This window comes from Vipera berus (genome assembly GCF_964194415.1).
Source record: "Vipera berus genome assembly, chromosome: Z".
Classification (NCBI taxonomy): Eukaryota; Metazoa; Chordata; class Lepidosauria; order Squamata; family Viperidae; genus Vipera; species Vipera berus.
This window is the reverse complement of record NC_138205.1, coordinates 80438639-80462491: the sequence shown is the minus strand read 5'-3', so window position 1 is coordinate 80462491 and position 23853 is coordinate 80438639. Positions and strand designations below refer to the sequence as shown.

General features: G+C 35.9%; 2 protein-coding genes across 20 annotated transcripts in view; one reads left to right on the top strand and one right to left on the bottom strand.

The window, feature by feature from the left end:
- Positions 1-11434, top strand: part of ATP2C1 (ATPase secretory pathway Ca2+ transporting 1) — a 57736-nt gene extending 46302 nt beyond the window's left edge. For 12 of the 13 annotated variants that reach the window (XM_081345048.1, XM_081345049.1, XM_081345053.1 and 9 more), the window contains 8 exons: positions 132-182; positions 1173-1339; positions 3890-3958; positions 7426-7542; positions 8044-8191; positions 9543-9638; positions 9844-9985; positions 10659-11434. In XM_081345048.1, coding sequence (XP_081201174.1) covers positions 132-182; positions 1173-1339; positions 3890-3958; positions 7426-7542; positions 8044-8191; positions 9543-9638; positions 9844-9985; positions 10659-10792 — 924 coding nt within the window. In that variant the 3' untranslated portion in view covers positions 10793-11434. Of the gene's footprint in view, positions 1-131; positions 183-1172; positions 1340-3889; positions 3959-7425; positions 7543-8043; positions 8192-9542; positions 9639-9843; positions 9986-10658 lie in introns of those variants that run through there. The other variant, XR_014028610.1, reaches the window with a different exon arrangement.
- A 247-nt stretch (positions 11435-11681) lies between these two features.
- ASTE1 (asteroid homolog 1) lies at positions 11682-22638 on the bottom strand. 7 transcript variants are annotated; one of them, XM_081345059.1, is made up of 5 exons: positions 22625-22638; positions 18409-19745; positions 17101-17311; positions 15020-15215; positions 11682-13029 (listed from the first exon to the last, which is right to left on the bottom strand). In XM_081345059.1, exons 2-5 carry the CDS (start codon positions 19723-19725, stop codon positions 12738-12740), a joined length of 2016 nt encoding a protein of 671 aa, XP_081201185.1. In that variant the 5' UTR covers positions 19726-19745; positions 22625-22638; the 3' UTR covers positions 11682-12737. The 7 variants fall into 7 exon arrangements, with proteins under 7 accessions (XP_081201185.1, XP_081201186.1, XP_081201187.1 ...); XM_081345060.1 differs by lacking the exon at positions 22625-22638 and adding an exon at positions 22225-22505; XM_081345061.1 differs by lacking the exon at positions 22625-22638 and having other exon boundaries at positions 18409-18502; positions 18608-20749.
- Between the last annotated feature and the right edge of the window lie 1215 nt (positions 22639-23853).

Sequence of the window (23853 nt, the reverse complement as noted above, 5' to 3'; positions counted from 1 at the left end):
TGGGTAGGAAAAAAATACTTTTTCCCTTTTCTGCTGAATTGTTTTCTTGTTTTTATGTCTCTAGGTAAGAGATTAACATTGTAAAGCTTAACTTTTACAATAGTTAAATTTTTAGTGTTTCCACCTCTTAGGTAGCAGTCTTCTACAGAGCCAGCCCCAGACATAAACTGAAAATTGTTAAGGTATGTATCTACTTTCCAAGCAAGCATACTTTAATTCAAAAACAACCACTTGAAATTCTTTAGAGCTCTTCAAGAGAATCCTGCTATTCAGGTTAAAGGGCAACATTGAAAATAGTCTGGGACAATTAAAGTTAAAATGTTTCCTTTAAAACATTGATTTAAGCCAATCAATATTTATATAATTGATTTCAAAAAACAGAATCAAATATTTTTTATTAAAATGTTAATACATTTATCTCATACCCAACAACCCTTGGTTTGCTGGGTCATTGTTTCAGATATATTTCCTTACCTAAAGGGAGAAATAGAATGATCATAGGCAAAATAATCAGGGGTGACTTGGGTGTTTCCTTTCAACTTCCCCATTGAGTTTTCCAGTGGGAGGTTTGCAGGAAGCATAAAAAACTTCCCTTCCCCCTCTCATCTTTCCTCTCCTGTCCTCCCCTCCCCTCCCGATAAGTGGTTGTTGCCAGATGACCTCCCCTGTTGTCTTCCTCATTCTCTGCCAGCTTCCCAGTACAAAGACTTTGCTAATGGGAAATTGACAGGGAGGGTTGGCAATAACAGTCAACATTACAGTTCCTTCTGGCTTCTCCATTGATTTTTGGGAAGTTGTCAGGGAACATTGGAAATAAGAATCATGTGATTACCACTGTCCAACATGGCAACAGCAGTGAAGAGGTAGCAACCCAGTGGTGTAGAAGTGGCCACAAGTTCCCCAAATTTCATTTCCACAGGAATCATGGATCCTGGCATTCTATAAGTACCCTGATTCAATAATTGTCCTATATCTTCCAAACTAACCCAGTTGAGGTTACAAGCAAAAAAGGCACAAGAGTTTTAGTAGTATGTAGATGTGTATAGTAGAGAGGTTCATGAAGTCTTAAGCTTCATAAAAGGAGATAGGCAATGTTTAAAAGCACATGTGCTTTATAAAATCTTAGACTAGTAAAATATTTTGACATAATTGGCATGTTTTTTTTCTCTTAGTCACTTCAAAATAATGGTGAAGTAGTTGCTATGACAGGCGATGGAGTGAATGATGCTGTAGCATTAAAAGCTGCGGATATTGGAGTTGCCATGGGGCAAACCGGCACTGATGTTTGTAAAGAAGCAGCTGATATGATCCTGGTGGATGATGACTTTCAAACAATAATGTATGTTTGAATTATAGGGCCATTCTGCATGCAATGTAATAATTTTATTATTTGTATGATGTCATTTGTATAGAAAGTAATTGGTATTCCATAGAATAATCCTATTTAAAGAGGCATGGTGGCTCAGTAGCTTAATCATGCTGGAGATGGTTTCTGCTCCAGCAGTTCCAAGTCCTAGCACTGCGTGAAGGGGTGCGCTCCCATCATTTGCTTCAGCTTCTGCCCACCTATCAGTTTGAAAGCATGTTGTATACAAGTAGATAAATGAGTAGCACTTCGGTGGAGAGACGAGTTGATGCTCTGCAGTCAGTCAGCTTCCTGCTGACTCTAAACCTTCCCATTGTGGCGCCCATTTGCAAAACGACTCTAAGGGAATGAGGGGGGCTTGGATGACACTGCAGAAAGACCTGCTGTGTGCTTGCCCTCTTTTGGTGCACCATAGGAAGCTTGCAAAAGTGTACCTGAGAAAGCTAGTAAATAGGCAGCAAAACTACTATTCTGCATTAAAATTGTATTCTCCTGACTAATTAACAATGCCAAATATTAATAATAATAATAATAATAATAATAATAATAATAATAATAATAATAATAATAATAATAATAATAATAATAATAATAATAATCCTATTCAAAATCAAGTAGAAGGTATCTTTAATACAGAGCAAGAAGGAAAAATAGATAATGGATAAAATAAAGATTTTTCAGTATATCATGTCTGATATTTAACATTCTGTACAGATAAAATTGTATTGCTATAATAACATATTCAAATAAACAATGAGAATTCATGGTTGAGAAGTACAAAGTGAAATGTCATTTTATTTTTGTAATTTTAATGTTTGAAGTGCTTCCATTTGAACAAAAGTTAATTTTTAAAATATATATATATTTAAAATATATGCACATCATATTGGGAACAAATATCAAGATAGGGTCATCCATATCCTCAAGATTTATATTTTTAATAATAAAACATAAGTTTTTGAAACACTGTTAAAAAACTGAAGTAATAATGATTTTAATTACATTGTAGGAAAATAGTCGTGCTAGTTTATTGCAGCGAAAATGAAGAGGAATCTGATACCACCTTTTTGTATTAATATAATTTATTAAAAGCCATAAACTGTTTTAAGTTACAGCTTACTTCATCAGATTCATTGAAAAGCTAAATTGATACAGGGTTTAAATTGGGAGGATGGGAGGAAAGGAAGGGTAAAACAAGATAGTTATACAGATGCAGATTGCATAGTAAATTCCTTGTCAATTAACAATTATAATATGTTAAAAACCCATTGTGTTTGTTGAGAGTTAATGTGATAGGTTGAAATCTTGATGTGTGTTCAGCAATCTCTTGCTCAATTGTGCTCAATAGTAACTAATTTAATTTATTAATTTATTTTGTGCAAGGTCTAGCCTATTTGTCCTATGTAGAATCAAGGGAGCATTCCCGGTAGAAAATGGGATATCTCAAATAATTTGAAAAGGATATGAATATGCTTTTAATTTAGTGAATGATATTTGGAAGGCTGTGATGAAGCTATTGGTGTAAATGTGGAGACAAATGTGAAAGCTTATTGCTGAGGTCGCTTTATAACAGGACCACAAAAAAATGGAGGAATATGCTATGTAATTCCAGCAGACCCATGCTTATGCTGTGGATTAGTTAAGGACTTCAAATGCAAAATTTCCATGTTAGCATCATTATTCTGTTGCTTGTTGCTTGTGAGAATTTGCTCCAGTTTGGTTGGTTATCTGCTTACAAGTATGAATCTGCCACCTAGCTCTTGCAAAAGTAGACTGTCATTATCTAGATTTGGATGTAACTTCCTAATTGAGTGACCTAAATTATGAGCTGTAGATGACAGGCAATAGTGCTTTGTTGTTTGATGTTGGTGATTTGCCTTTTAATAGGTATTCCTTGGAATCAATTTGGCTTAATTGATCTCACTGGGTGGATACATTAACCTACTGAATGTCTACTGAATTAATAAAAAAACTACTCCAACTGGAATTAGTTGAGCAATTCTAGTATAGTTGTAGCATAGAATTTGGTTCTAAACAATAAATATGATGGTATGTGAGCTAGAAGCAAGTATATATGCCTGGCAGTCTGTAGTTCCTATATTTTATTTTTATTTTGAAGTTTTACTGTGTCATCAAGGAAGTGGACTTATTACATAAACAACTAAAGGTTAAGGTTGATAAGGAGGTTGAAATTGTTGTAGTCTTGATGTAATTTAATGAGAAATTATTTTCTATGGGTTCAGATGATGAAAAGGTCATGAATGAATCTCAGGTAAAACAGGCAAAGGGTTATGCCTTTTAATAAAATTTGTTAGTTGTATAAGATGCTACCACATTCCTTCTGATTTTGATGACTTTTGTGTACAGTAGTTGAAAGAGACCAAATTATTTTTTTAAGTATTTTAGATAAAACTGAATGTAAATTAAATTAAATGGTCGTAAACATTGAGTTTTTAGGATGTTGTTCAAATCTTTATCACTGTTCATTTTCTTAAGCATTTTATCTTTTTTTTTGTATTTCAGGTTTGCTATTGAAGAGGGTAAAGGAATTTATAATAATATTAAAAATTTTGTTAGATTTCAACTTAGCACGTAAGTTTGAAAGCACAGTGTCATATTTCTTATTATAAATTTTATTTACAAGAACATTTGCATAGATGTTTGCATGGCTAATTTTGAAATAAACTGAATTTGGTATTGCTTCTTGTGCATGCCTTTTGCTCTTCAGCCTTAACTGCAATATTTCCTAATCATGGTTCTAACTAATAAATTCACTGTCATATCTGCAGCTGGCAGCTCAAATCTGTATATACACTATTCACGTAAGATTTTGAACAAAATATTTGCACAGATAAAATTTTTGACAACCTATATTGGAGCTGTGACTAGGGGGGCCTTTGCCCAGGTTCGCCTGGTGCGCCAGTTGCGGCCCTATCTGGACTGGGATGCCTTGCGTACAGTCACTCATGCGCTCGTGACCTCTCGTTTGGACTACTGTAATGCTCTCTACATGGGGCTGCCCTTGGAGACCACTCGGAGGCTCCAACTGGTGCAGAATGCAGCCGCGCGAGTTGTGTTGGGAGTCTCCCGATACTCCCCTGTTACACCTTTGCTCTGCAAGCTGCATTAGCTGCCGGTTGCCCTCCGAGTGAGATTCAAGGTGTTGGTAATGACTTACAAAGCCCTACATGGCATGGGTCCGGATTACCTACGGCAACACCTGCGGCCGGCGTCAACTTCCCTCTGTCCAGTGCGCTCCCACAGAGAGGGCTTCCTCAGGGTGCCTCCGATCAAAGAATGTCGACTGGTGGCCCCCAGGGGGAGGGCGTTCTCTGTGGGCGCGCCAGACCTGTGGAACCGCTTGCCGGTTGAGCTCCGGATGGCCCCCGACCTTCGCTCCTTCCGGCGGATCTAAAAACTTACTTATTTGAGCAATCCGGCCTGGTTTGATGGGTTTGGGGGTTGGGGTTTTAACATGGTTTTTAATTATTGTATATATCGGGCATAATATTTAATTGTTTTTTAACTTTTGTACTTTGTCTTTTAATATTTATTGCCCTGTACACCGCCCTGAGTCCTTCGGGAGAAGGGCGGTATAAAAATTTAATAAATAAATAAATAAATAAATAAATATATTTAAACTGCATGAAATGATCAAATATAAATTATGATTTTATTAATAAATGTTGAATTGATAAAACAGATATGCAGTAGATTTTTCAGCTTTTAATCATAGAGTTGGATAGTTTTGTCTATCTGATAAGGTACGTATTTTCTCAACATTGCAACAGACAGGCTCAATAGGAACAGGGCTTATAAGGCCCTCTGAAAGTACTTTCTGTGTAAGAATGGTCAGCCTTATCACAGGATAACTACTTGATATGGAACTTAATAAACTCAGATGTTTTCATACTCAAAACTCTTTTCACATTCTATTGCGTAAGTAATGTTCTTAAAATGACAGAAAACGGTAGAATTACAGATATTTTGTTGGAGGTACTTATAACACCTTGAAAACTAACATTTATTTTGCAATATATGTTCATGCATCTGACAAAAGAAAGATTTTGTTACAGTAAATCTGTTAATTTGAAATTATAATAGATTTCAGCTTGTTTTTGCAGCAACTATAACAAAAAGCATGATTGCAGTGTTTCCTCCACCATCTCCAAAAGGAATCCTAAATAATTTTTCAACATCTAGGGTTCTCTGGATAAATTTGGACTGCAAATCCCAGCAGAGCCTTGGTGGAGCAGTGGGCTAATGCCTCCTTAAGTAACACCAGCTGCCTGCAATTAGTGCAGGTTCGCATCCCACCAGGCTCAAGGTTGACTCAGCCTTCCATCCTTCCGAGGTAGGTAAAATGAGGACCCAGATTGTTGGGGGCAATAAGCTGACTTTGTAATAATGCCGCTTGGGGGGGTGTATGAAAGCCCTAATAAGCAGGCATATACATAGAATGAAGGCTACTGCTAAGCTTGTAAGCCGCCCTGAGTCTTCGGAGAAGGGCGGGATATAAATGGAATTAAAATAAATAAAAAATAAAATAAAATTACTTTGGATATTAATTGATCTTTTATGTAACTTGCAGCAACGTTCTATTTATTACAGATTGCTCCTGCTAGATGGTTTATTAATTATAGGGACTAAATGAAACCTCAGAATTCAGAGAATGGAAAAAACCACTGCCATTATATCTGTCTTGAAACTTCCTCTGATACTGGCTAATATCTGTGATACCTCTCATTCACCCTTCTGCATTAGCTTTATTTGTTTCAATTCTGAAAGTTATATAGGCATATGTTCATACGAGAAAAAGCACAGTACTATTCACACTTGATGAAAAGCCTTAAAGAAAGCAGGGAGTGGGTATATGTTGGAAAATAATTTAGTAAGCTGTTGTGAGTCAACTCCTTGTACTGACCCTTCCTTAAATGCTATCAAAAATGTTTCTAAGGAATTGTCTTGTCCTGGGGGAGAAGGAGCAAAAATAATGAAGGTCCTAAATACAGAAAGGAGAAAAGTGAATGAACTCAAGGGGAGGCTGTGATGCAATACAAGCCTGAATAGACTTACAAAAGAAAATATTGATTCATGCTTCAAGATAATTGACATCCCATCATGTTTTTTCTTTGTTCTTTTTATTACTGTCTTCTCCTTGCATTTAGTTTTATTTATTATGAACCTGATTGCACTGGTTTTTGTAAAAAAGCATTCATTGGAAAAAATTTTTTATTAAAGCACAGGATAAACATGCTACAAATGTAGTAGTTATTAAAATTAAAAATAAACTAAACATATTGCATTTTGACAGTACTGCATAAATTCCAACACAAAGAAACCAGGAACTTTATGGCCAACTTTTTAAAAAGTTGGCCATAATTTGTAAAGACTAGAAGAATCAAGTAAAACAATACAGAGCTTCGAAGCATTCTTTTGAAATTTATATACCATTGTTTCCCAACTTTTGGAACTTCCAAATATGTGGACTTAATTCCCAGAATTTCACAGGAAGCAGGTCAAAGTCCATGCATTTACAATAGAGGTTGTCAAGGTTGAAAAACACTGTGTATTTTATAATGTATAAAAATGCTTTGGGAGAGATTTTCCAAGCATGTCCAAGTTTGGAATTGCCATTCAGATTTGATACATATACAAATTAGTGCAGGTTTCAACACTATATTAACATGTAAACTAAACATTCATGAACATTTTGTTATTGGAACCTTGATTTCTTATAAACGTGGAAAAGTTCTGTTTATTTCAGTTATTACTAAATGCATATTTTTATCAAGTAGACAAAACCATCATTGGCTCTATTTCAGTAGCAGAGGATACTGTAAATTTTGAATTGCTATGTGATCTGAATGTGAAAGCTATATATGTTGCTCCAAATAACACCCCAACTTATGTGATCAGCTTTAAAGCGGTTGGATTTTTATTGTGTATTTACATTTATTTGCTATTCATTTATATTATAGTTTTCTGTTCTACATTCTCCCTCATTCTTCCTTTTTTTGGCTATGCTGACAGCTGTTTAAAATAACTTTTTTCAACAGGAGTATAGCTGCATTGACATTAATCTCATTGGCCACATTAATGAACTTTCCTAATCCTCTCAATGCTATGCAGATCTTATGGATCAACATTATCATGGATGGACCTCCAGCTCAAAGGTATTTTTTTAATGCATCAAATTTGCATAATTGAAGCTGAAGCATTTTAAAAAATTTCTTATATAATTGGCAGTCTGTAGTTGAACTTTTTACAATTCCCTCCATCCAAAAGGCAGCTGTGTCAAATTTTTTGAAAATGGTTGCATTAAACATTTCTGTTACCATTTTCAAAGGATTGCTTTTTAATATCACTGGACATTTGAAGGAAATTTCTAAATTACTAATGGTAAATTGTTTTTAAGAAATACATGGTGAGATTGCACAAATAATAAATTTTGTAGGTAGTATAAGATAAAGTAAATTGGATTAAAGCCTCAATAGTCACATTTACATTCCATTGATTCCAGTACACTAATCTAGTCTGGATTCAGCCTATTTTGATTAGTTGGATTGACAAATATACACCTATACTTAAGTTTACACCAAATTCCATATTAACTGATTTATTTGATATTAATTAAGGTAAACTTTTATAATATTATTTGCTTTCTTAATTTTTAGTCTTGGTGTTGAGCCTGTAGATAAAGATGTTATCCGAAAGCCTCCACGAAATGTCAAGGACAGCATTTTGACCAAAAATCTGATTATTAAAATTCTAGTTTCATCTATAATTATTGTATGTGGAACACTGTTTGTCTTCTGGCGAGAGGTAGGAACCATCTGTTTGTAATGCTAACATTTATTTGCAGTATTGTATATATGACAGAAACTACAAACTAAAAATATATAGGCTATGACTGAGATCTAAAGAATGATATATGTTCTGTGCAAGCAAGAAAGCTATAGATTCTGGATTTTTGAATAACAGCCTTAAGTGTCTAAGGCAAATTGGTTTTCTAAGGGAAGAAAGATTTTCAAAATGAGTATTGAAATAATATGGGGTCGCTTCATACAAAAAATATAAAATTAACTTCTGAAAAAAGTAACTTCTAGCACAGACATGTCAAACTCGCGACGTCATGTGACATCGCGCGACGTATCGGAGCTTTTTTCCCATTGCTGGCAATGGGGTGGGCACGGTTTTGTTGTGACGCATCCGGCCCGGGGGCCAACAGTTTGACACCCCTGTTCTAGCAGCTCTTCAAATAACAACAGATTTGAATACCAGCAACTACATTTGATAGTTAAACTTTCCTGAGGTTCTTTTTTAACTAAAGACAGAATATTTTTTAAAGAAAGACCAGCATGCAGCTTTTTGAGATTTCATAGATTCATAGCTTATTTTTTTTAAATAATTGCACGATGTTGAAAGAAATAGCTATTATGTGGAATAATAGCACGAAACAAAACTCTACCCTCTATGTAAATGTTTGAGTTTCAATTTGAGAACAGGTAAAAAATATGAGGAAATAAGGAAATAAGAAATAAATGAGGCATTAATCAAACAAACTCTGAATACTTTGTTGATTTGTAAGACCAATTCTCAATTGTTAGCTGTACTAACAGATGTAGATGCAGTGATGATGCTGGCAGTGCTAGAAGCCCTAAGAGTCTGAGGGCCCTGGCAAGACAGAGCAGCTATTTTGTCACACCCACACACTCATGATCAGATGACTTTGGATGAGTAGCACTTTCTGGTGCACAATTTAGGGTGGAAGGCTGAAAATCAGAGTATTGTTCTTGTAATGGAGCTGCACAGAGTATTTGAAGCAAATGCATATCATCACCATATCATTTTTGTGTTGTTATTATTAATAGCATTATTATGCTCCCAAATCAGCCAAGTGGGACGTCCACAAAGTTAGATATACTTTATGACAGGGATGTCAAACTGCCGGCCCATGGGCCGGACGCATCATCTGGAAGCCGCACCCATCCCATTGCCAGCAATGGCAAAATCGTGCCGATACGTTGCGCGACATCATATGATGTCGCAAGTTTGACATGTCTGCTTTATGATACATTTCAAATCTTGAAGAAAAGTTATTTAAAATGTTTTCATAAACTATTAGTGAACTTTATAAATTAATTTTATAAATTAAGATTCTTTTTTTTTGCAGCTACGAGACAATGTTATAACACCCAGAGATACAACAATGACTTTCACTTGCTTTGTATTTTTTGATATGTTTAATGCATTGAGTTCTAGATCTCAGGTATGTGTTCATCTGATTTGAATATTTTATGCTATATTTTTGGAAAAATTAAGACAGTAATCATCAGTTGTATGTTTAAGATCATAGCTAGCTCAAGTTTCTATGGAGTTTATAGAAAAATATTTTCTGTTATATTTAGTTTACTAAGAATTTTGTTTTCAATTAATTATGGAATAAATGAAGAACTTCTTTGCTTAATTTCTAGACTAAATCGGTGTTTGAGATTGGACTTTGCAGCAACAAGATGTTCTGTTATGCTGTCCTTGGATCTATAATGGGTCAGCTGCTGGTAATCTACTTCCCTCCCCTTCAGAAAGTTTTTCAGACAGAAAGTCTAAGCATAACAGGTAAGGAGGCATAACTAAGTTTGATTTTCAGAATGAAATCTTTATATGTTTTGTGTGTTGTATTAGTAAGACATTCAAACATGAATAAAATTGTACATAAAGCATCATATTTTGTATTAGAATCTTTTGTTTATCAATCTTTTCGATCGTATTTTTTCCCATTTCTTCCTCTTCCTTCTTGCACATTCAGCACTACATGAATTAGAAGTGAGGGAATGACTTTATGTGTTCTTCTTTCTTCATGTCAATTTTTCTTTTACAAGTTGTAGGCAGAGAGCCCAGGTAAAAAATAGTAAATTATGATTTATTTCAAACTAGGATCTGAGGGATAGGAATAAATAAAGCATACATATTCACAAAAGGGAAACCAGGTAGATCAGTTTGTGGCAATTGATTGAAATTAGCTTATTCTGAGGACAGCATTGATCTTTTTCTCTTACCAACCTCTTTTATTAGACTTAGGACCTACAGATTTTTTTGGGGAAACTGTTGAGGTGATCAATTGTCCAAAACAATTTAATGTACTTTAAAAATGTCTTGTCAGATTAAGAAAAACCTGTAACCCCTTCTAGGTTAAAATTAAAGCCCAATCTTGTATCAGTTCTTTTAGTTATTTTAACTTTAACTTTTTCTTGTAACTGTGAATTGAAAAGCCGTTTTCATTTATTTTTAGATTTGCAATTTCTTCTGGGCCTTACCTCTTCCGTGTGTATAATATCAGAGATCATAAAGAAGGTTGAAAAAAGCAGGGAGAAGACCCAGAAGCATGGTAGATCACCACCTTTGGGATCATTTCTTGACGTATGATGCACATTGCATTCTTTGCGTAACTAGAAACTGCTGTTTATGTATGAGGGAGAAACAATATAAATGGCTTTTGACAAGCCCTTCTCCCAGAAGTATAATAAACTTTGGTAAAATTAAAGACTGTTTAATTCTAAACTTCCAGACAGGGAGTAATAAATTATGCAACTTTGGTAATATTTTTTTCCCCTCAAAGATAATTTTTCTTTCCAAATTGATGGAACTTTGTAAGTATGAGAAAGACTACTTTAAAAAGAAACCTATGTCAAGAGTCTGGCACACCTTTTTTTCTTAAGAGATGTATGTCTATAGAAATATAAATTAGATGAAAGGTTTTAGCTTTTATTTAAAATACGTTTTATGGTGAAGGTGATGGGATTTGATTATGGAAATATTTGAGGCATTCCATCTATGTAGATTGAATTGCAAGAGTGCCATTTTTCAGCTCCTGTATTTATTTCCATTATTCTGCATTGTGTACCATGGGTTTTTCTTTTTGTATCCTGATCCTTTTTTGCACAGGATGTAATTGTCAGATCACTGTCTTTTCTTTCTTTTTGTGATTGAAAAGTCTATATTCCAATTTTCAAGTAAATGTCTGCTTTTCTTAAAATATATGATTGAGTAATTTTATATATAACTGGATCACAAAATTGTTTGTTTTTCATTTCCATGGTAATCTAAATATTTTATTTAATCAAAGTTACTAGCTTATGCCTTTTAAATTGTCCCCCTACTCTTCCCTCTTTCAAATTAAAGATTTGTAAGATCAGGCCAAAAATCCATCCATTTTCTATTCTCACAGCATTCAATCAAATATCTTGGGAGGCCCAAATGTAGCACTCAAATGCCATAGCATATTCAATGTTATCTAGTAGGTTGTACTCAAAGATATAGTTCTTTTGATCATGGAGATAGATTTATTATATCTGACTTCACAGAGACACATTATTGGACTATGAACATAACCTTGAATGGGGAATGCAAGAATGGTTACATAAATAGCAGCTTAGCCCCAAAAGAGAAAAGAGGGTAAAAAAGCAACTTAAAATTACCTCACTTTGATTCTGTCTGTATAAAAAGGAGAGAAGTTATGTTCATGGCACAAGTTTGTTATTTTATCTTGCAAATAGAGTTCCACTAGTGCTTGTGGGTTTTTTCCCTGATTAATCTTGAATGGCTGATAGAAACCACTATTAGTGTACGCTTTTATTTCATTTAACAGAAGAATTTTAAACCATATAAGTCTTTCCTGTGTGTCAGAATCTTTTGATACTCAGATTTCTTACCTTTAAAAGCCTTTAAAAAGCAGACTTCTATATTTTATTTATTCATTTTTTAATCTGTTGAAACTTGGGAAACAATTATCACTTGGATTTCTGAAAAGAGCTTTACTGCTAGTAGGGTAACGTAACAGAGGCTTGAGACCGTGTCAAAATAATTCTTCAGATCAACTTACACCCAATGTGATTATGGCAGAGTTGCTTCCAATCTCTTCCTCAATCTTCCCCACGCTTCTGGGCTAAGGTGTCTTTTTGCAATGGTTCTGTTGTTTCACTATTTCCTCATTATTTTATCCCATTGCAGTCTTACAATTCAATAAGATTTACAAGCTATGTAAAGCAAAAAATCAAAATATCTATGGTATTAATACAACATAAATAAGGTGAATAATTACATTAAACATATAAACATATACAATGAAAAATGGGTAGACACAATAGGAAGGCATCTTTGAAATATCTTTCAGAAACCTTTTCAAGGTAAGATTAGCTTTTTAAAATGTCTTCTGAAAAATTAACAATTATTAGAAACAATTCAGCAATTTCCCGTTCCTGATTTACTGAAGGAGTAAATCTATTGTAATAGCATTACTTCTCCAATTCTTTTGAGAAATAACTTTTCAACCCGAGAGACAGATCCACAACCAGTCTGGAATACTGGGCTTTCAGTTCTCTATTGCCAGTGTTGCAAACCTGTTAATATTACATAAAGGTAGAGTGTCCATCATAGTGCTTTCTTGTGTATCTGGCAATTTATTAATAACTTTCTTGTCTTTTTTCCTTTGGGATTTTGACTTCTTCTTCTGAAAGAAACCTGGTGGTGTTGAATCTTTAACTATCTGTACCATTTTGCAGTAAAGCCCATAGATCTTTGGGGATGTACTGAGGAGGTTCTCTGGTATGGAATTGGAATTTAGCTGATGATACAATCTATGGACAAGGGTCCCATTATAAAGCCTGTCAAAGATGAAAAAGAAAAGTGGTTTTGTAAAAGAGAACTTGGTGCTGTTTTTTAAAAATCACACCAACCAATCAAAGAAAACCATTAAGAGTGCAGAATACTAAAACCCAGATTTGTCTTAGAAATAAACTCCCTTGCATTAAACTGGACTCGTGGTGATACTATGGACGTATCCTTGTAGAACTTTGTTCTTATATAATAATAAGGAAGTGGTTTACTACTGCTTTTTTTCTGGGATGTTTCACACACTCCAAATCTACCTTCCAGTTCTGGAATTTCCTATTGGTGTTCCATTCCAGAATTAGCCAGGTTTGCCGGTTTTAGGCTGCCAAGACCAACCTTTGTAGTTGCTGTCCCCTAACTGGGCTTTATACAAACACTTTAATTAAAACCGTTTTCCTTGTTTTGGAAAATGCTACAGTGCATTCAGAAAGTATTGAGACCCCCTTCACTTTTGTCAATTTTATTATGCTGTGGCCTGATTCTACAGTTGTTGAAATTCATATTTTTCCTCATTTAATCCACACTCAGTACTCCATAATGACAAAGTGAAAAAAGAATTTTAGAAATGTCTGTAAATTTATTAAAAATAAAAAACTGAAATATCACATTGGCATGTATTAAGTTTGCAACAACACTTGAAATTTAGCTCAGGTGCCTCTCATTTCTCTTGATTGTTGCTGATATGTTTCTGCATCTTGGTTGGAGTTGACCTGTGGTAAATTAAATTGATTGGACATAATTTGGAAAGGCACACACCTTTCTATAGAAGGCCTCACAGCCAACAATGCATACTGTAGCAGATCAAAAGTTCCAGAAGGACAACCATCACTGCAGCCCTCCATCTGGGCTTTATGGCAGAGGGGCTAGACCAGACATGTCAAACACAAGGCCTGGGGTCCAGATCTGGCCCACAAAGTGGTTTCATGTGGCCCGCGAAGCCATCCTGGAAACAGTGAGGGAACGGCCCCCCCTACCCTGGCCCTGAGACCCTCCTTCTGCCAGAGACCCTCAGATCTGTCCCACTCCTGCCCAGGCCCCCATAGGCACCCTTGATGCGAACGATGTAGAGCTGGCCATGCCCACCCAGTAGGCCATACACACTCTAGCCACTCCCACCCAGTAGGCCACGCCTACCCTGGCCATACCCACGCGGCCCCCTGAGGGCAACCGCAATGCTGATGCGGCCCTCAATGAAATTGAGTTTGACACCCCTGGGCTAGACGGAAGCCATTCCTCAGTGCAAATCACATGAAAACCCACTTGGAGTTTGGAAAAAAGTACCTGAAGGACTCTCAGACTGTGAGGGACAAAATTCTCTTGTCTGATAAAACCAGGATTGAACTGTTTGGCCTCAATTCTAAATGTTATGTCTGGAGGAAACCAGGTACCATTCATCACCTGCCGAATACCATTCTAACAGTGAAGCAGCATCATGCTGTGGGGTGGGGTGTTTTTCAGCAGCAGGGTCTGGGAGATTGGTTGAACTGTGGATTCCTTGGCACTCTGAACTTAGTTGCTTGTTTACTTGTTTGTTTCACTACCCGACATCAGGGCACTGATAATGTTTCCTAGTTAAGTAATGAAACAAGCAACCTGCAAACAACAAACAACCAAACTCAGAGAGCACCAAGGACTCCATAGTAGATATATACAATATTTTTAATTCAATTATTTCTACTGTTTTCCTCAAATTTGCTACTGAAAAGACTTAGCTTTATATAAGCTATTTTTTGGCTTTGTGATCGTATTGCTGCTGCTAGAAATTATTAATCCAACACACACACCCCGCCTGAAAAGTACAGAAACAGTACAATGCCACAAATGTGCAATTGATTTGGTGTATTACAACTGTACTTTTGCACAAAAGTGCTAAACCTCTGAGTAACATTTTTTTTTCATACACACATCCTAATATTGTATTGAAATTAAAGGAGCATCCTTTGGAGTAAGCACATACAAATGTGATGCTTTGGAAATACCTACCTTGTAAGATCCGGCTCAGGGAGAGGACTACAAAGCAGCTGGTTGAGATATAATCCTGCTTGCAGGCAGCACTGCCATTGGCAGAAAGTGTGTGCAACATCTAATTCCAAAGCATCTTTTGGGGATTTTTTTTCTTTCCATTTCAAGAACTGGTCATGTACAATTTTATTGACCTCAGCATGTGGTCTTTCAGAATCTAGATATGAAAGAAAAATTTTTTCCTGAACACTGATTTTATTTTCACACTAGATAAGAATGGACACCAAAGTTTCTAAACTTTTAGAACATCACAAACACAGCCCTTCTTTATTTACTACCTTAAATTTGGGTACTTCTCCCAATATGGGAATAGTGTTGCAAAAACAAAGGAAGCTTGGAAAAGTATTTTTACTGCTGATGGGTTTTACTGAAAAATAGTGACTTGGCTAATCCTTATTTTTTTCATGTACATCTCATATAACATCATACGATTATCATCTTTAAAATTCTTTCTCAGTTTTTTCCCCAGGGAGAAAAGAAAAGAATCCATTGAAAAGAATCCATTTGCCCACATATATTCTTATTATACTTAAGCTGTAGTTGCTTTAATTTAAATAACTGTATTTTTCTTTCCCTTACAGTATTGATGACTTTCTACTCCTATTTTTGTTACGTAATTAGGCAGGCAACATGCACACAGATATTAATGCACATATGGACTAAGAAACATGATGCAAAAACAAAATAAATATGCATATAGTCATCAACTCAATTCCAATGAAACTTTCATTGAGATATATTACCTCCTCTCCCTTCCTTTTATGTCACAAATTTACAACATCTATTATGGGTGTATCAAAAGTGGTTTGCTTTTTTGAAAAAAGCAACTGGATTGATTTTTGAGGGAAAAATGTTTCGCTACCTATCCTGGAAGCTTCTTTATAAGTTGTATTCCAGGATAGGAAGTGAAACATCTTGTTTTTCCTCAAAAATCAATCTAGTTGCTTTTTCAAAATAAAAAAAAACTTTTGATACAACTATGACCTGAATCTTCATAGACATCTTATATGGTTGTTACTACTACTAGATGGTTAATAAATACTGATCTCCACTACAGTGGTGGGATTCAGCCGGTTCACACCACTTTGGCAGAACCAGTAGCTAATTTTTTGTTGCCCAGGCCCAGAATGGACTTCTGGAAGTGGCATCCACAGACACAACCGGTTGTTCACATATTTGAATCCCACCACTGCTCCACTACCCATCACAGTTTTGGTCAATGGAGGCTATCACATAATGCTTCATGGTAAGACAAAGGACTAGATTACCAGCCTAAGTAGTACCCACATCATGTTTACACTTCCTTCCTAATGTTAAAGATATAATTCTGGTTAATTTTGGCACTTCAACCAATCTCAACCCAATTCTTATTTTTATAAGCACTATGCTATATTGTAAAAAAACTAGCAGGCAAATTTACTACTTGTAAGTCAATATACTGTTGTTCACATCCTACAAAGTGGAGGTGTACTTTAGAATTAATAATTCTAATAAGATGCATTATACAAATAATCAAATTCTTCAAGCATCAGCTTTAAATATTAGGTATTAAAATTCTACAATGATTTTTATATTTTTATTTGGAAGAGTAAGTAGAAACATTTAACCAGCTGGCTTCCAGCTTGCAATTCCTCACCATACCACGCTGTTACCAATGTCTCACATGATTAGCCCACAATATTGAATATCTGAAGTAGGACTGGCTAATCTGGATCAGAAAGAAAGCTCCTTCTTGCTCCTGGGTGTAAACTGAGCATGATTAAAAAACAAAAACAGGAGCATTAAAGTAGAATATTAATTGGAAGAATAATTTATGATTTAACAGACACTAAGGAAGAGTTGGACTGGATATCTATAACACTGAATGTTTTGTCCATCTTATTATGAAGTATTTTAATATGAGGTTGCCTACATAATAAAAAGCCTCTTGGCATGTACTTTTATTTAAAATATATCACTTACAGAATTGATTCAAATGTACAAAATAGTCTTTAGCTGGAAAAATCCATGTGTCAACTAAACCTGATCCTTTCTAAACCTACCTGGAACGTGCAACATCTTATCTAATTCCCCAAATGTTATTCCAAGTAGTAAAGCCTTGATGTGCTGTAGTGTCACTTTTGGTTCCGAAAACTTGGTCCAGTAACAGGTTACAGCCATAGGGAGCTGCAGCAAACAAGGAACTGGTTCAAGGATACTGGTTGACACTCCTAATGTCTCGAACAAAAATAGCAGACGCTCTGCGATGGGTGCCTACAAATAAATGATAAAACCTTCAAGAAAAATACTGTTTCCTAAGTAATTTTTAATTTTAAACCTATTTTTGATTTTATTCAGTGGCTCCATAAGTTCACAGTGACATTCTTTAGAAAACTACTAATACTTGCATATGTTTAGTTCTTCCATTTGGCCTGTTTTGGGGAATTGGGAAAATTATTAATTAATAATAAGCATTCTGTCTTAGTAAACTACTCTCAATCTCTTCCCCCACCCCAAATATTGCTATCTTTTATGTCATACATATTCCATAAGGAATTCTGCTGCGTTGTTCAGTTATCCTACAGCAATATTTTCAAAGTCGCTGCTTCAATCTTCCCATTCCTTCCTTTTAAAAAAATGTAAACATTTATTTCTCAGAACAATAAATGTCACAGAATAGATTCAATGGCATGTATGGAATGCTGGACTCTTTTAAGTTTTGGTATGAAAAAAATTGCAAAAATATCCTAGTGCAAAAACTCCTAAATGTTTTTATTGCAATTTTTCCTCTCTGTATCCCCTCCGAAAACAATTGTTTGTATATCCTATCTGCTGAATCACAAATTTTGTTCTCCAAATCCACTCTGTACTTCTGATTAAATGTACTGAGATCTACAAATATGAATTTAATAAAGCTTTTGTCTTTGATGTCCCACAAGACTTATTTATTTTTTTATTGCAAACTACTATTACAATCTCTATATAATTTTTTTTGCTAACAATTCCTTTGGGATCAAGGATTTATAAGAAAACTATTTAGAGACATCAAGAAATCCTGACATCTTTAATGTGGAAAAGATTCTGAAAAATTGAGTAATTTATATGAAAAGCATAAATGTATATTATTTTGCTAGCTATAGGTAGGAAAAAAGAATCAGAGTCTAGAAGGCACTGCTTGCTATCTCTCAGGGCATTAAGCATTAACATCATTAAATACCAGCAGGATTGCTCATGCTTTTCAATTTATATCTTCAGTTATAGAGGTCAAATGTAACTTAAAAATGATTTCAAAAGTGATAATCAATCTGCCCAGTACGTTTCATATTTTTTCTGTATAGGAAATGTTCAAGCACATCATTTTGAGTATTTACCTCATTTAATGTAGCCAAAGCATACCAACTGTCTGGAAATTTCTGTGCCAATTCTGCTACACGAATAGATGATTTCTTGAGTGATTTTTGGAGTCTATTAAATTCATAGAAGACAGGAGGAAATGAAGTTGGTTCGTTGTTCAAAGAGGGACTAATTGAACTTGGTGAAATGTTCAACAGTAACCAATAAATAACTTGCCTAATTGGCAGAGTTATGGAATGAGCACTACATCTTTGCATATTCTCCACCTGAACAGGAAGGATGGTTCTTCTTAATATAAGAGCATCACTAATAAATGGTGCTAAATGTCCTTTAATTAAGCCTGTTGCAATCCACTGTGGTAATTTTAATTTCTTCATTTCCTCAGATTCATACATACCACTCTGGAAAAAATCTTTCAGATTGACATTAGATGGTTCATATTCTGCCATGAAAGAAGAGAGAATCTGTCGTATGTCTTCTTTTTCATGCTTTTTAAAATACTTCAATACATTTTCCATTGCCTCAGAAAGATCAGCAAAATTAGATAACCAGTTCAGCAGTCCCTGAATGCGGTCATGCTTTCTACTCTTCCGCCGGGATTTCCCTATAGGAAGGTGTATTTTACTAAAGAACACTTCCATAGCTGGCAGATTTATATAGTCATTGCCACTCATTACAGCAAAAAGAGGCAGGAGGGTTTTGTTCATATTGCTGAAATGTCTACAAAATCTTTCTAATGAGAAACACCGTGTTGGGATGTAGCTGTCTTGTGAGTCTTTACATTTACAAAGGTTTTTCCACTGAAAATAATTTAAAGGACAATAGCCTGCTTGGAGATCAAAAATGCAAAAATCACTATCTAAAGTTAGCACAGGGCAACTCAAGTCGTTGGCTAGAGATACAATATCCCTGTCTGCCTCTGAAAATGACTGTACAAAAGGCACTTGTAGTTCAGTTAGAATCTGCTTGAAGACCTCTCTGACAAGCAAAGGCAATACACTTCCACCCCCACCATTGGAAAGAGAATGGGCCACCTGGATCTTTTCCTGAGCTCGTTCCTTTAAGGTTGCAAATTTTTTATTAGATGCATCATTACCTCCATCCAGCACAACGTATGGCTGTATGTGGCACATAGCCAATGACTGAAAAAACTGACATGTGATATCTGTAAAAGAATCATAATCCCCACCATGCCGGATATCCAGATTTGAATTAAAGTAAAGGCCATGATACAAATTATTCCCATCAATTATTACATCTGTGTTTCTCAGCTGCAGATCAACAAAGAATTCACTGTGTTCCCCTACATAACTCATTAGGCCATGAATGCCCATTCTTATTAGCTGGAGTGCCCCTGTTAAAGAAAAAGAAAAAAAAAATTAAATCTTTCAAAGAAAAAGCACAATGTTTGGAATTAATTGAGCAATATTAATTGATTAATTAGCTGATACTGCAGTTAAGAGTATTTGAATGCCATGAGAAAGCAATTGTATTAATGACTAAAATTCACATCCATGATGGGTGGACTAGTTGCTGTAAGGATAAAGCCAACTGAAATGTAGTCATTTGGGGTGGGGTGGGGGGAACCCTACTGACCTTAAAAAAATAATCAAATTGTAAAATTGGGCCCTTTCTGAAATAAGGTTCTATCATGCTTCTAATTACATCAAAATAAGCCCCAAAGGGTCAGAGTCCTTTCTCTTCCCATTACTACTGCAAAACTGCTTTGGCAACCATCCTTATGCAAAACTTCATGAGGCTTTTAGGAATCATAGGGCTTCAGGCAAGAAATACTTTGAGATGCTTCCTCAAACATGCTTAGCAGTAACTGGGATTCCAGCGCCATGGGACTTCCCGATTTCCCTAGTCAGTTTGGGAAGAAGAGCAGGATAAATGGCTCAAAAAAGTTTTTAAAAATCTGAATGTTTTATAATTAAAAATGCACGTTAATTTTTTTGCTTGTTTGCTTTCAAAGACTAAAGAAAAATTCCATTGACTGTATTTTTTATTTTAGCATTACAAATTTCTATGATACAGTAACATTGGAGTTTGAATACTGCAACAGTTGAATCAACTCACTAGAAATACAAATGAATGACACCTTAAGTTAGTGAAAAATCTCATTTACCATTTTACACATGACTAAAATCCCATTCTCCTTTAATAGACTTTTGGGCCTAACAGATACTCCTTCCCTTCATTAGATGTCAAACTGGGAATTTACTGTATGTATTAATCACCAGAAAAAAAAAACATATTTTGATCTAAAGCTCCTCCTACAAGCAATTTCCATGGCTTTTTATTCCCAAAGCAAAATCTTGTGACATCAGTTTTTACAATTACTTGGGAAGCCAGTGTTGTCAACTGCCATATGGTAAATAGTAGTTTCCACATCCTACTGCAGGGGTATCAAACTCAATTTCATTGAGGGCCGCATCAGCATTGCGGTTGCCCTCAGGGGGCCGGGTGGGTATGGCCAGGGTGGGCGTGGCCTACTGGGTGGGCGTGGCTAGAGTGCGTATGGCCTACTGGGTGGGCGTGGCCAGCTCTACATCGTTCACATCAAGGGTGCCTATGGGGGTCTGGGCAGGAGTGGGACAGATCTGAGGGTCTCTGGCAGAAGGAGGGTCTCTGGGCCAGGGCCAAGGCAGTGGGGGCCGTTCCCTCACTGTTTCCAGGATGGCTTCGTGGGCCACATGAAACCACTTCACAGGCCGCATCCGGCCCCCGGGCCTTGTGTTTGACATGTCTGTCCTACTGTAATTACATCTGTAGCAAGGTTAAATAAATATAAAAGCTCTACATCCCTCCTCTACTTACCCCACATTATATTTCATTTCATAAATTCCAGCAGAATCTGTCTGCTTAGGCTGACAAGTAGTCATGTGTTTGGTGTTAACTTATAATGAAGGAGAAAAGCAATACTAACTGTCCTCAATTAAATAACTCTTAGATTATCTGCAACACTGCAGATTGTTTTTATGATTTAATTTTGTATTTAAGGATATATCCATCCCTGTCCCCAGATGCCAAAGCTATCTTATATATGTATATATAAACATACTTGGAAAAAACAATCTACGGCAATCTCAAGAGAACACCATCCAAAAGGAGTTCTGCTGGAAAGGTGGTTGAGGCCATTTTAATTGGAAGTGAGGAAGAATGCTGCTTTCACATTATGAGCCAATTTGGCCTAGTAGTTAAGGCACCAGATGAGAAAGCAAGAGATCATGACTTCAAGTCCCATCTTAGCCATGAAAGCCAGCTGAGTTACCCTGGATTAGTCACTCTCTCTCAGCCCAATTCACCTCACAGAACTGTTGTGAGTAAAATAGGAGGAAAATGTGTTATGTTTGCTGCCTTGAGTTATGTGTAAAAATAACAAAAGCAGGATATAAGTGAATAAAATTCAGGTGCTACATATATACTAATCACAAACTTCCTGCCTTTGTAATATAGGCAAACCTAGTTGATTCCAACACCACGCCACCCTTTTTTCAAATGTAGTTTCAGAAAAAGAGCATTTTGTTTAAATCATGATCTAATTTCCAAATGACTGAGAACCCCATCCCAAAGCAATTGCCAGCACATCAAAAATTTATTGCAGATTACAGTAGTTCTTAAAATGAATGCAACCTGCTGATAGGTCAGTGTTCTGAGCTTTTGACTCTTCAAGGAACTGAAATGTATCTGTGTGTCTGGGCTACATGCAATGGAAATAGCCAATCAAATCCTGAATGAACGCTGTTAACTCTTAGCTTTCTGTCCTGTGGACCTCTTTTAAAACAAATGGGTAAATAGGGGTTGAAAACAAAAGTGGAAATCAAGATTACCCGTGAATCTGAAGAAGCCCCCTGTTTAACATTAGAAATTAAGCCTTTCTTCTTGGTCTTGTGCCTCCTTATAGGGATGCCATTTCTTTCTGACCGCATCCTCTTGTATTTTTACAGTACAACTCCATAACGGAGTGAAGTTTTGCAGATTCAGTTTTCTTTGGCATGAGCCTGGAATTCTGTTGAATTTCCGGCTGCCTAGTAAATCTGAAAACAAAGGAAATCTTGCAATTCCATTCCCAGTAATATTGAAAGCGTCCCTCCTGAGCCATGTTTCTAATTAAGACTTTTGACTCAAGACAAGGATTACCGAACACTTTAATTGTAAAGAGGCTGAGAGGCGAACGATTGATTAGAGCCGTGGTGGGCGGAACCACCTCTAACCTTCTGGACAACATACCTGCGCGCAGAGCGTTCTCGAACTCTCGGCTGTTAGAAAGGAGGAAGCGGCTAAGCTCCCGACAAATAAGGCGGACTACGCTACCTACGTCATCGCCAACCTTTACAGTACTGGGTTGAGAAAGATGTGTGAACTTCAGTTCCCAGAATTCCTCAGCCAGGATACGGAAGCATAGATGCTCACAGGCCAGAGCGCCCTCGCCTAGCAACAGAAGCCAAACACTGAGGAAGTGGGAGAAGGCGAACTTTACTGGGAGAAGAGAGCAAGGCAGGTGTTGGTTGGGGGGAAGAGGAGAGGGAGGCTACGCGAACGTTATAACCCTCGCGTCACTCTCAGTACGGGATGGTACTGTTGGACAAAGTAAATGAAATGCCACTTGCAGTTGCTTTGCGAAAATCCATTTTTCCATCCTAGTATCCCAAAGTGGTTTTTTAATGTATATATTTAGATATATATTGATTCGCGAGGACCCTAAATCATCCCGATTTTTTTTAATTGAACAGTTGCCTCTTCCATGGAGCTTTATTGGCGGTACAGACAATGGTTACTGCAACAGTTTCACGCTTGGTGCTATTGTTACAAATTGCTAATCCATAGTGAATCCATTTAAATTTGTGGCCAATTTGATAAATAAGCTATTCTTTAATATTAGGTATGTTGCTGGTTTTGGGGTTAAACCTGGTTTTTTAACAAATAAGATTTGACAAATAGTTTTGCAGTGTGACTGTCAACATTTAGATTGTTAGTAGACAAGTTAACAATAACTAGATGACCCATTAACTCTTGGGTTTTAGAGATATTTTCTTACCAGATTCTTTCAACAATGGCACAAGTTCTAATGTACTTGAAAAGTTCTTAAATATTCAGGGAGATATTCAGATGTATCTACCTTGAAAATAGCCCATGTTGGATTGTATATAGCCCAATCAAATATTACTTGGCCATAAGAAATATTTTATGATATTTTTGTATTAGTAATAAAATGTTTAATAAAATTTACTAGATTTCAGTTCCAGAGGGGTCATGGATTTTGGATTTTGGATGCAATTTTATGTTAGCCTATTTCAACTTTTGTCCTACACAAAACAAAAAATATTTTGTTTTTTAAAATATTCAAAAAAGAGAGTTTAAGTAGTATATATATAGATAATGTAAGCCATATATATAACAGAGGATCTGATTTAAGAATTTATTATTAAAACAATTATGCCATTGCCTAATGTAATATG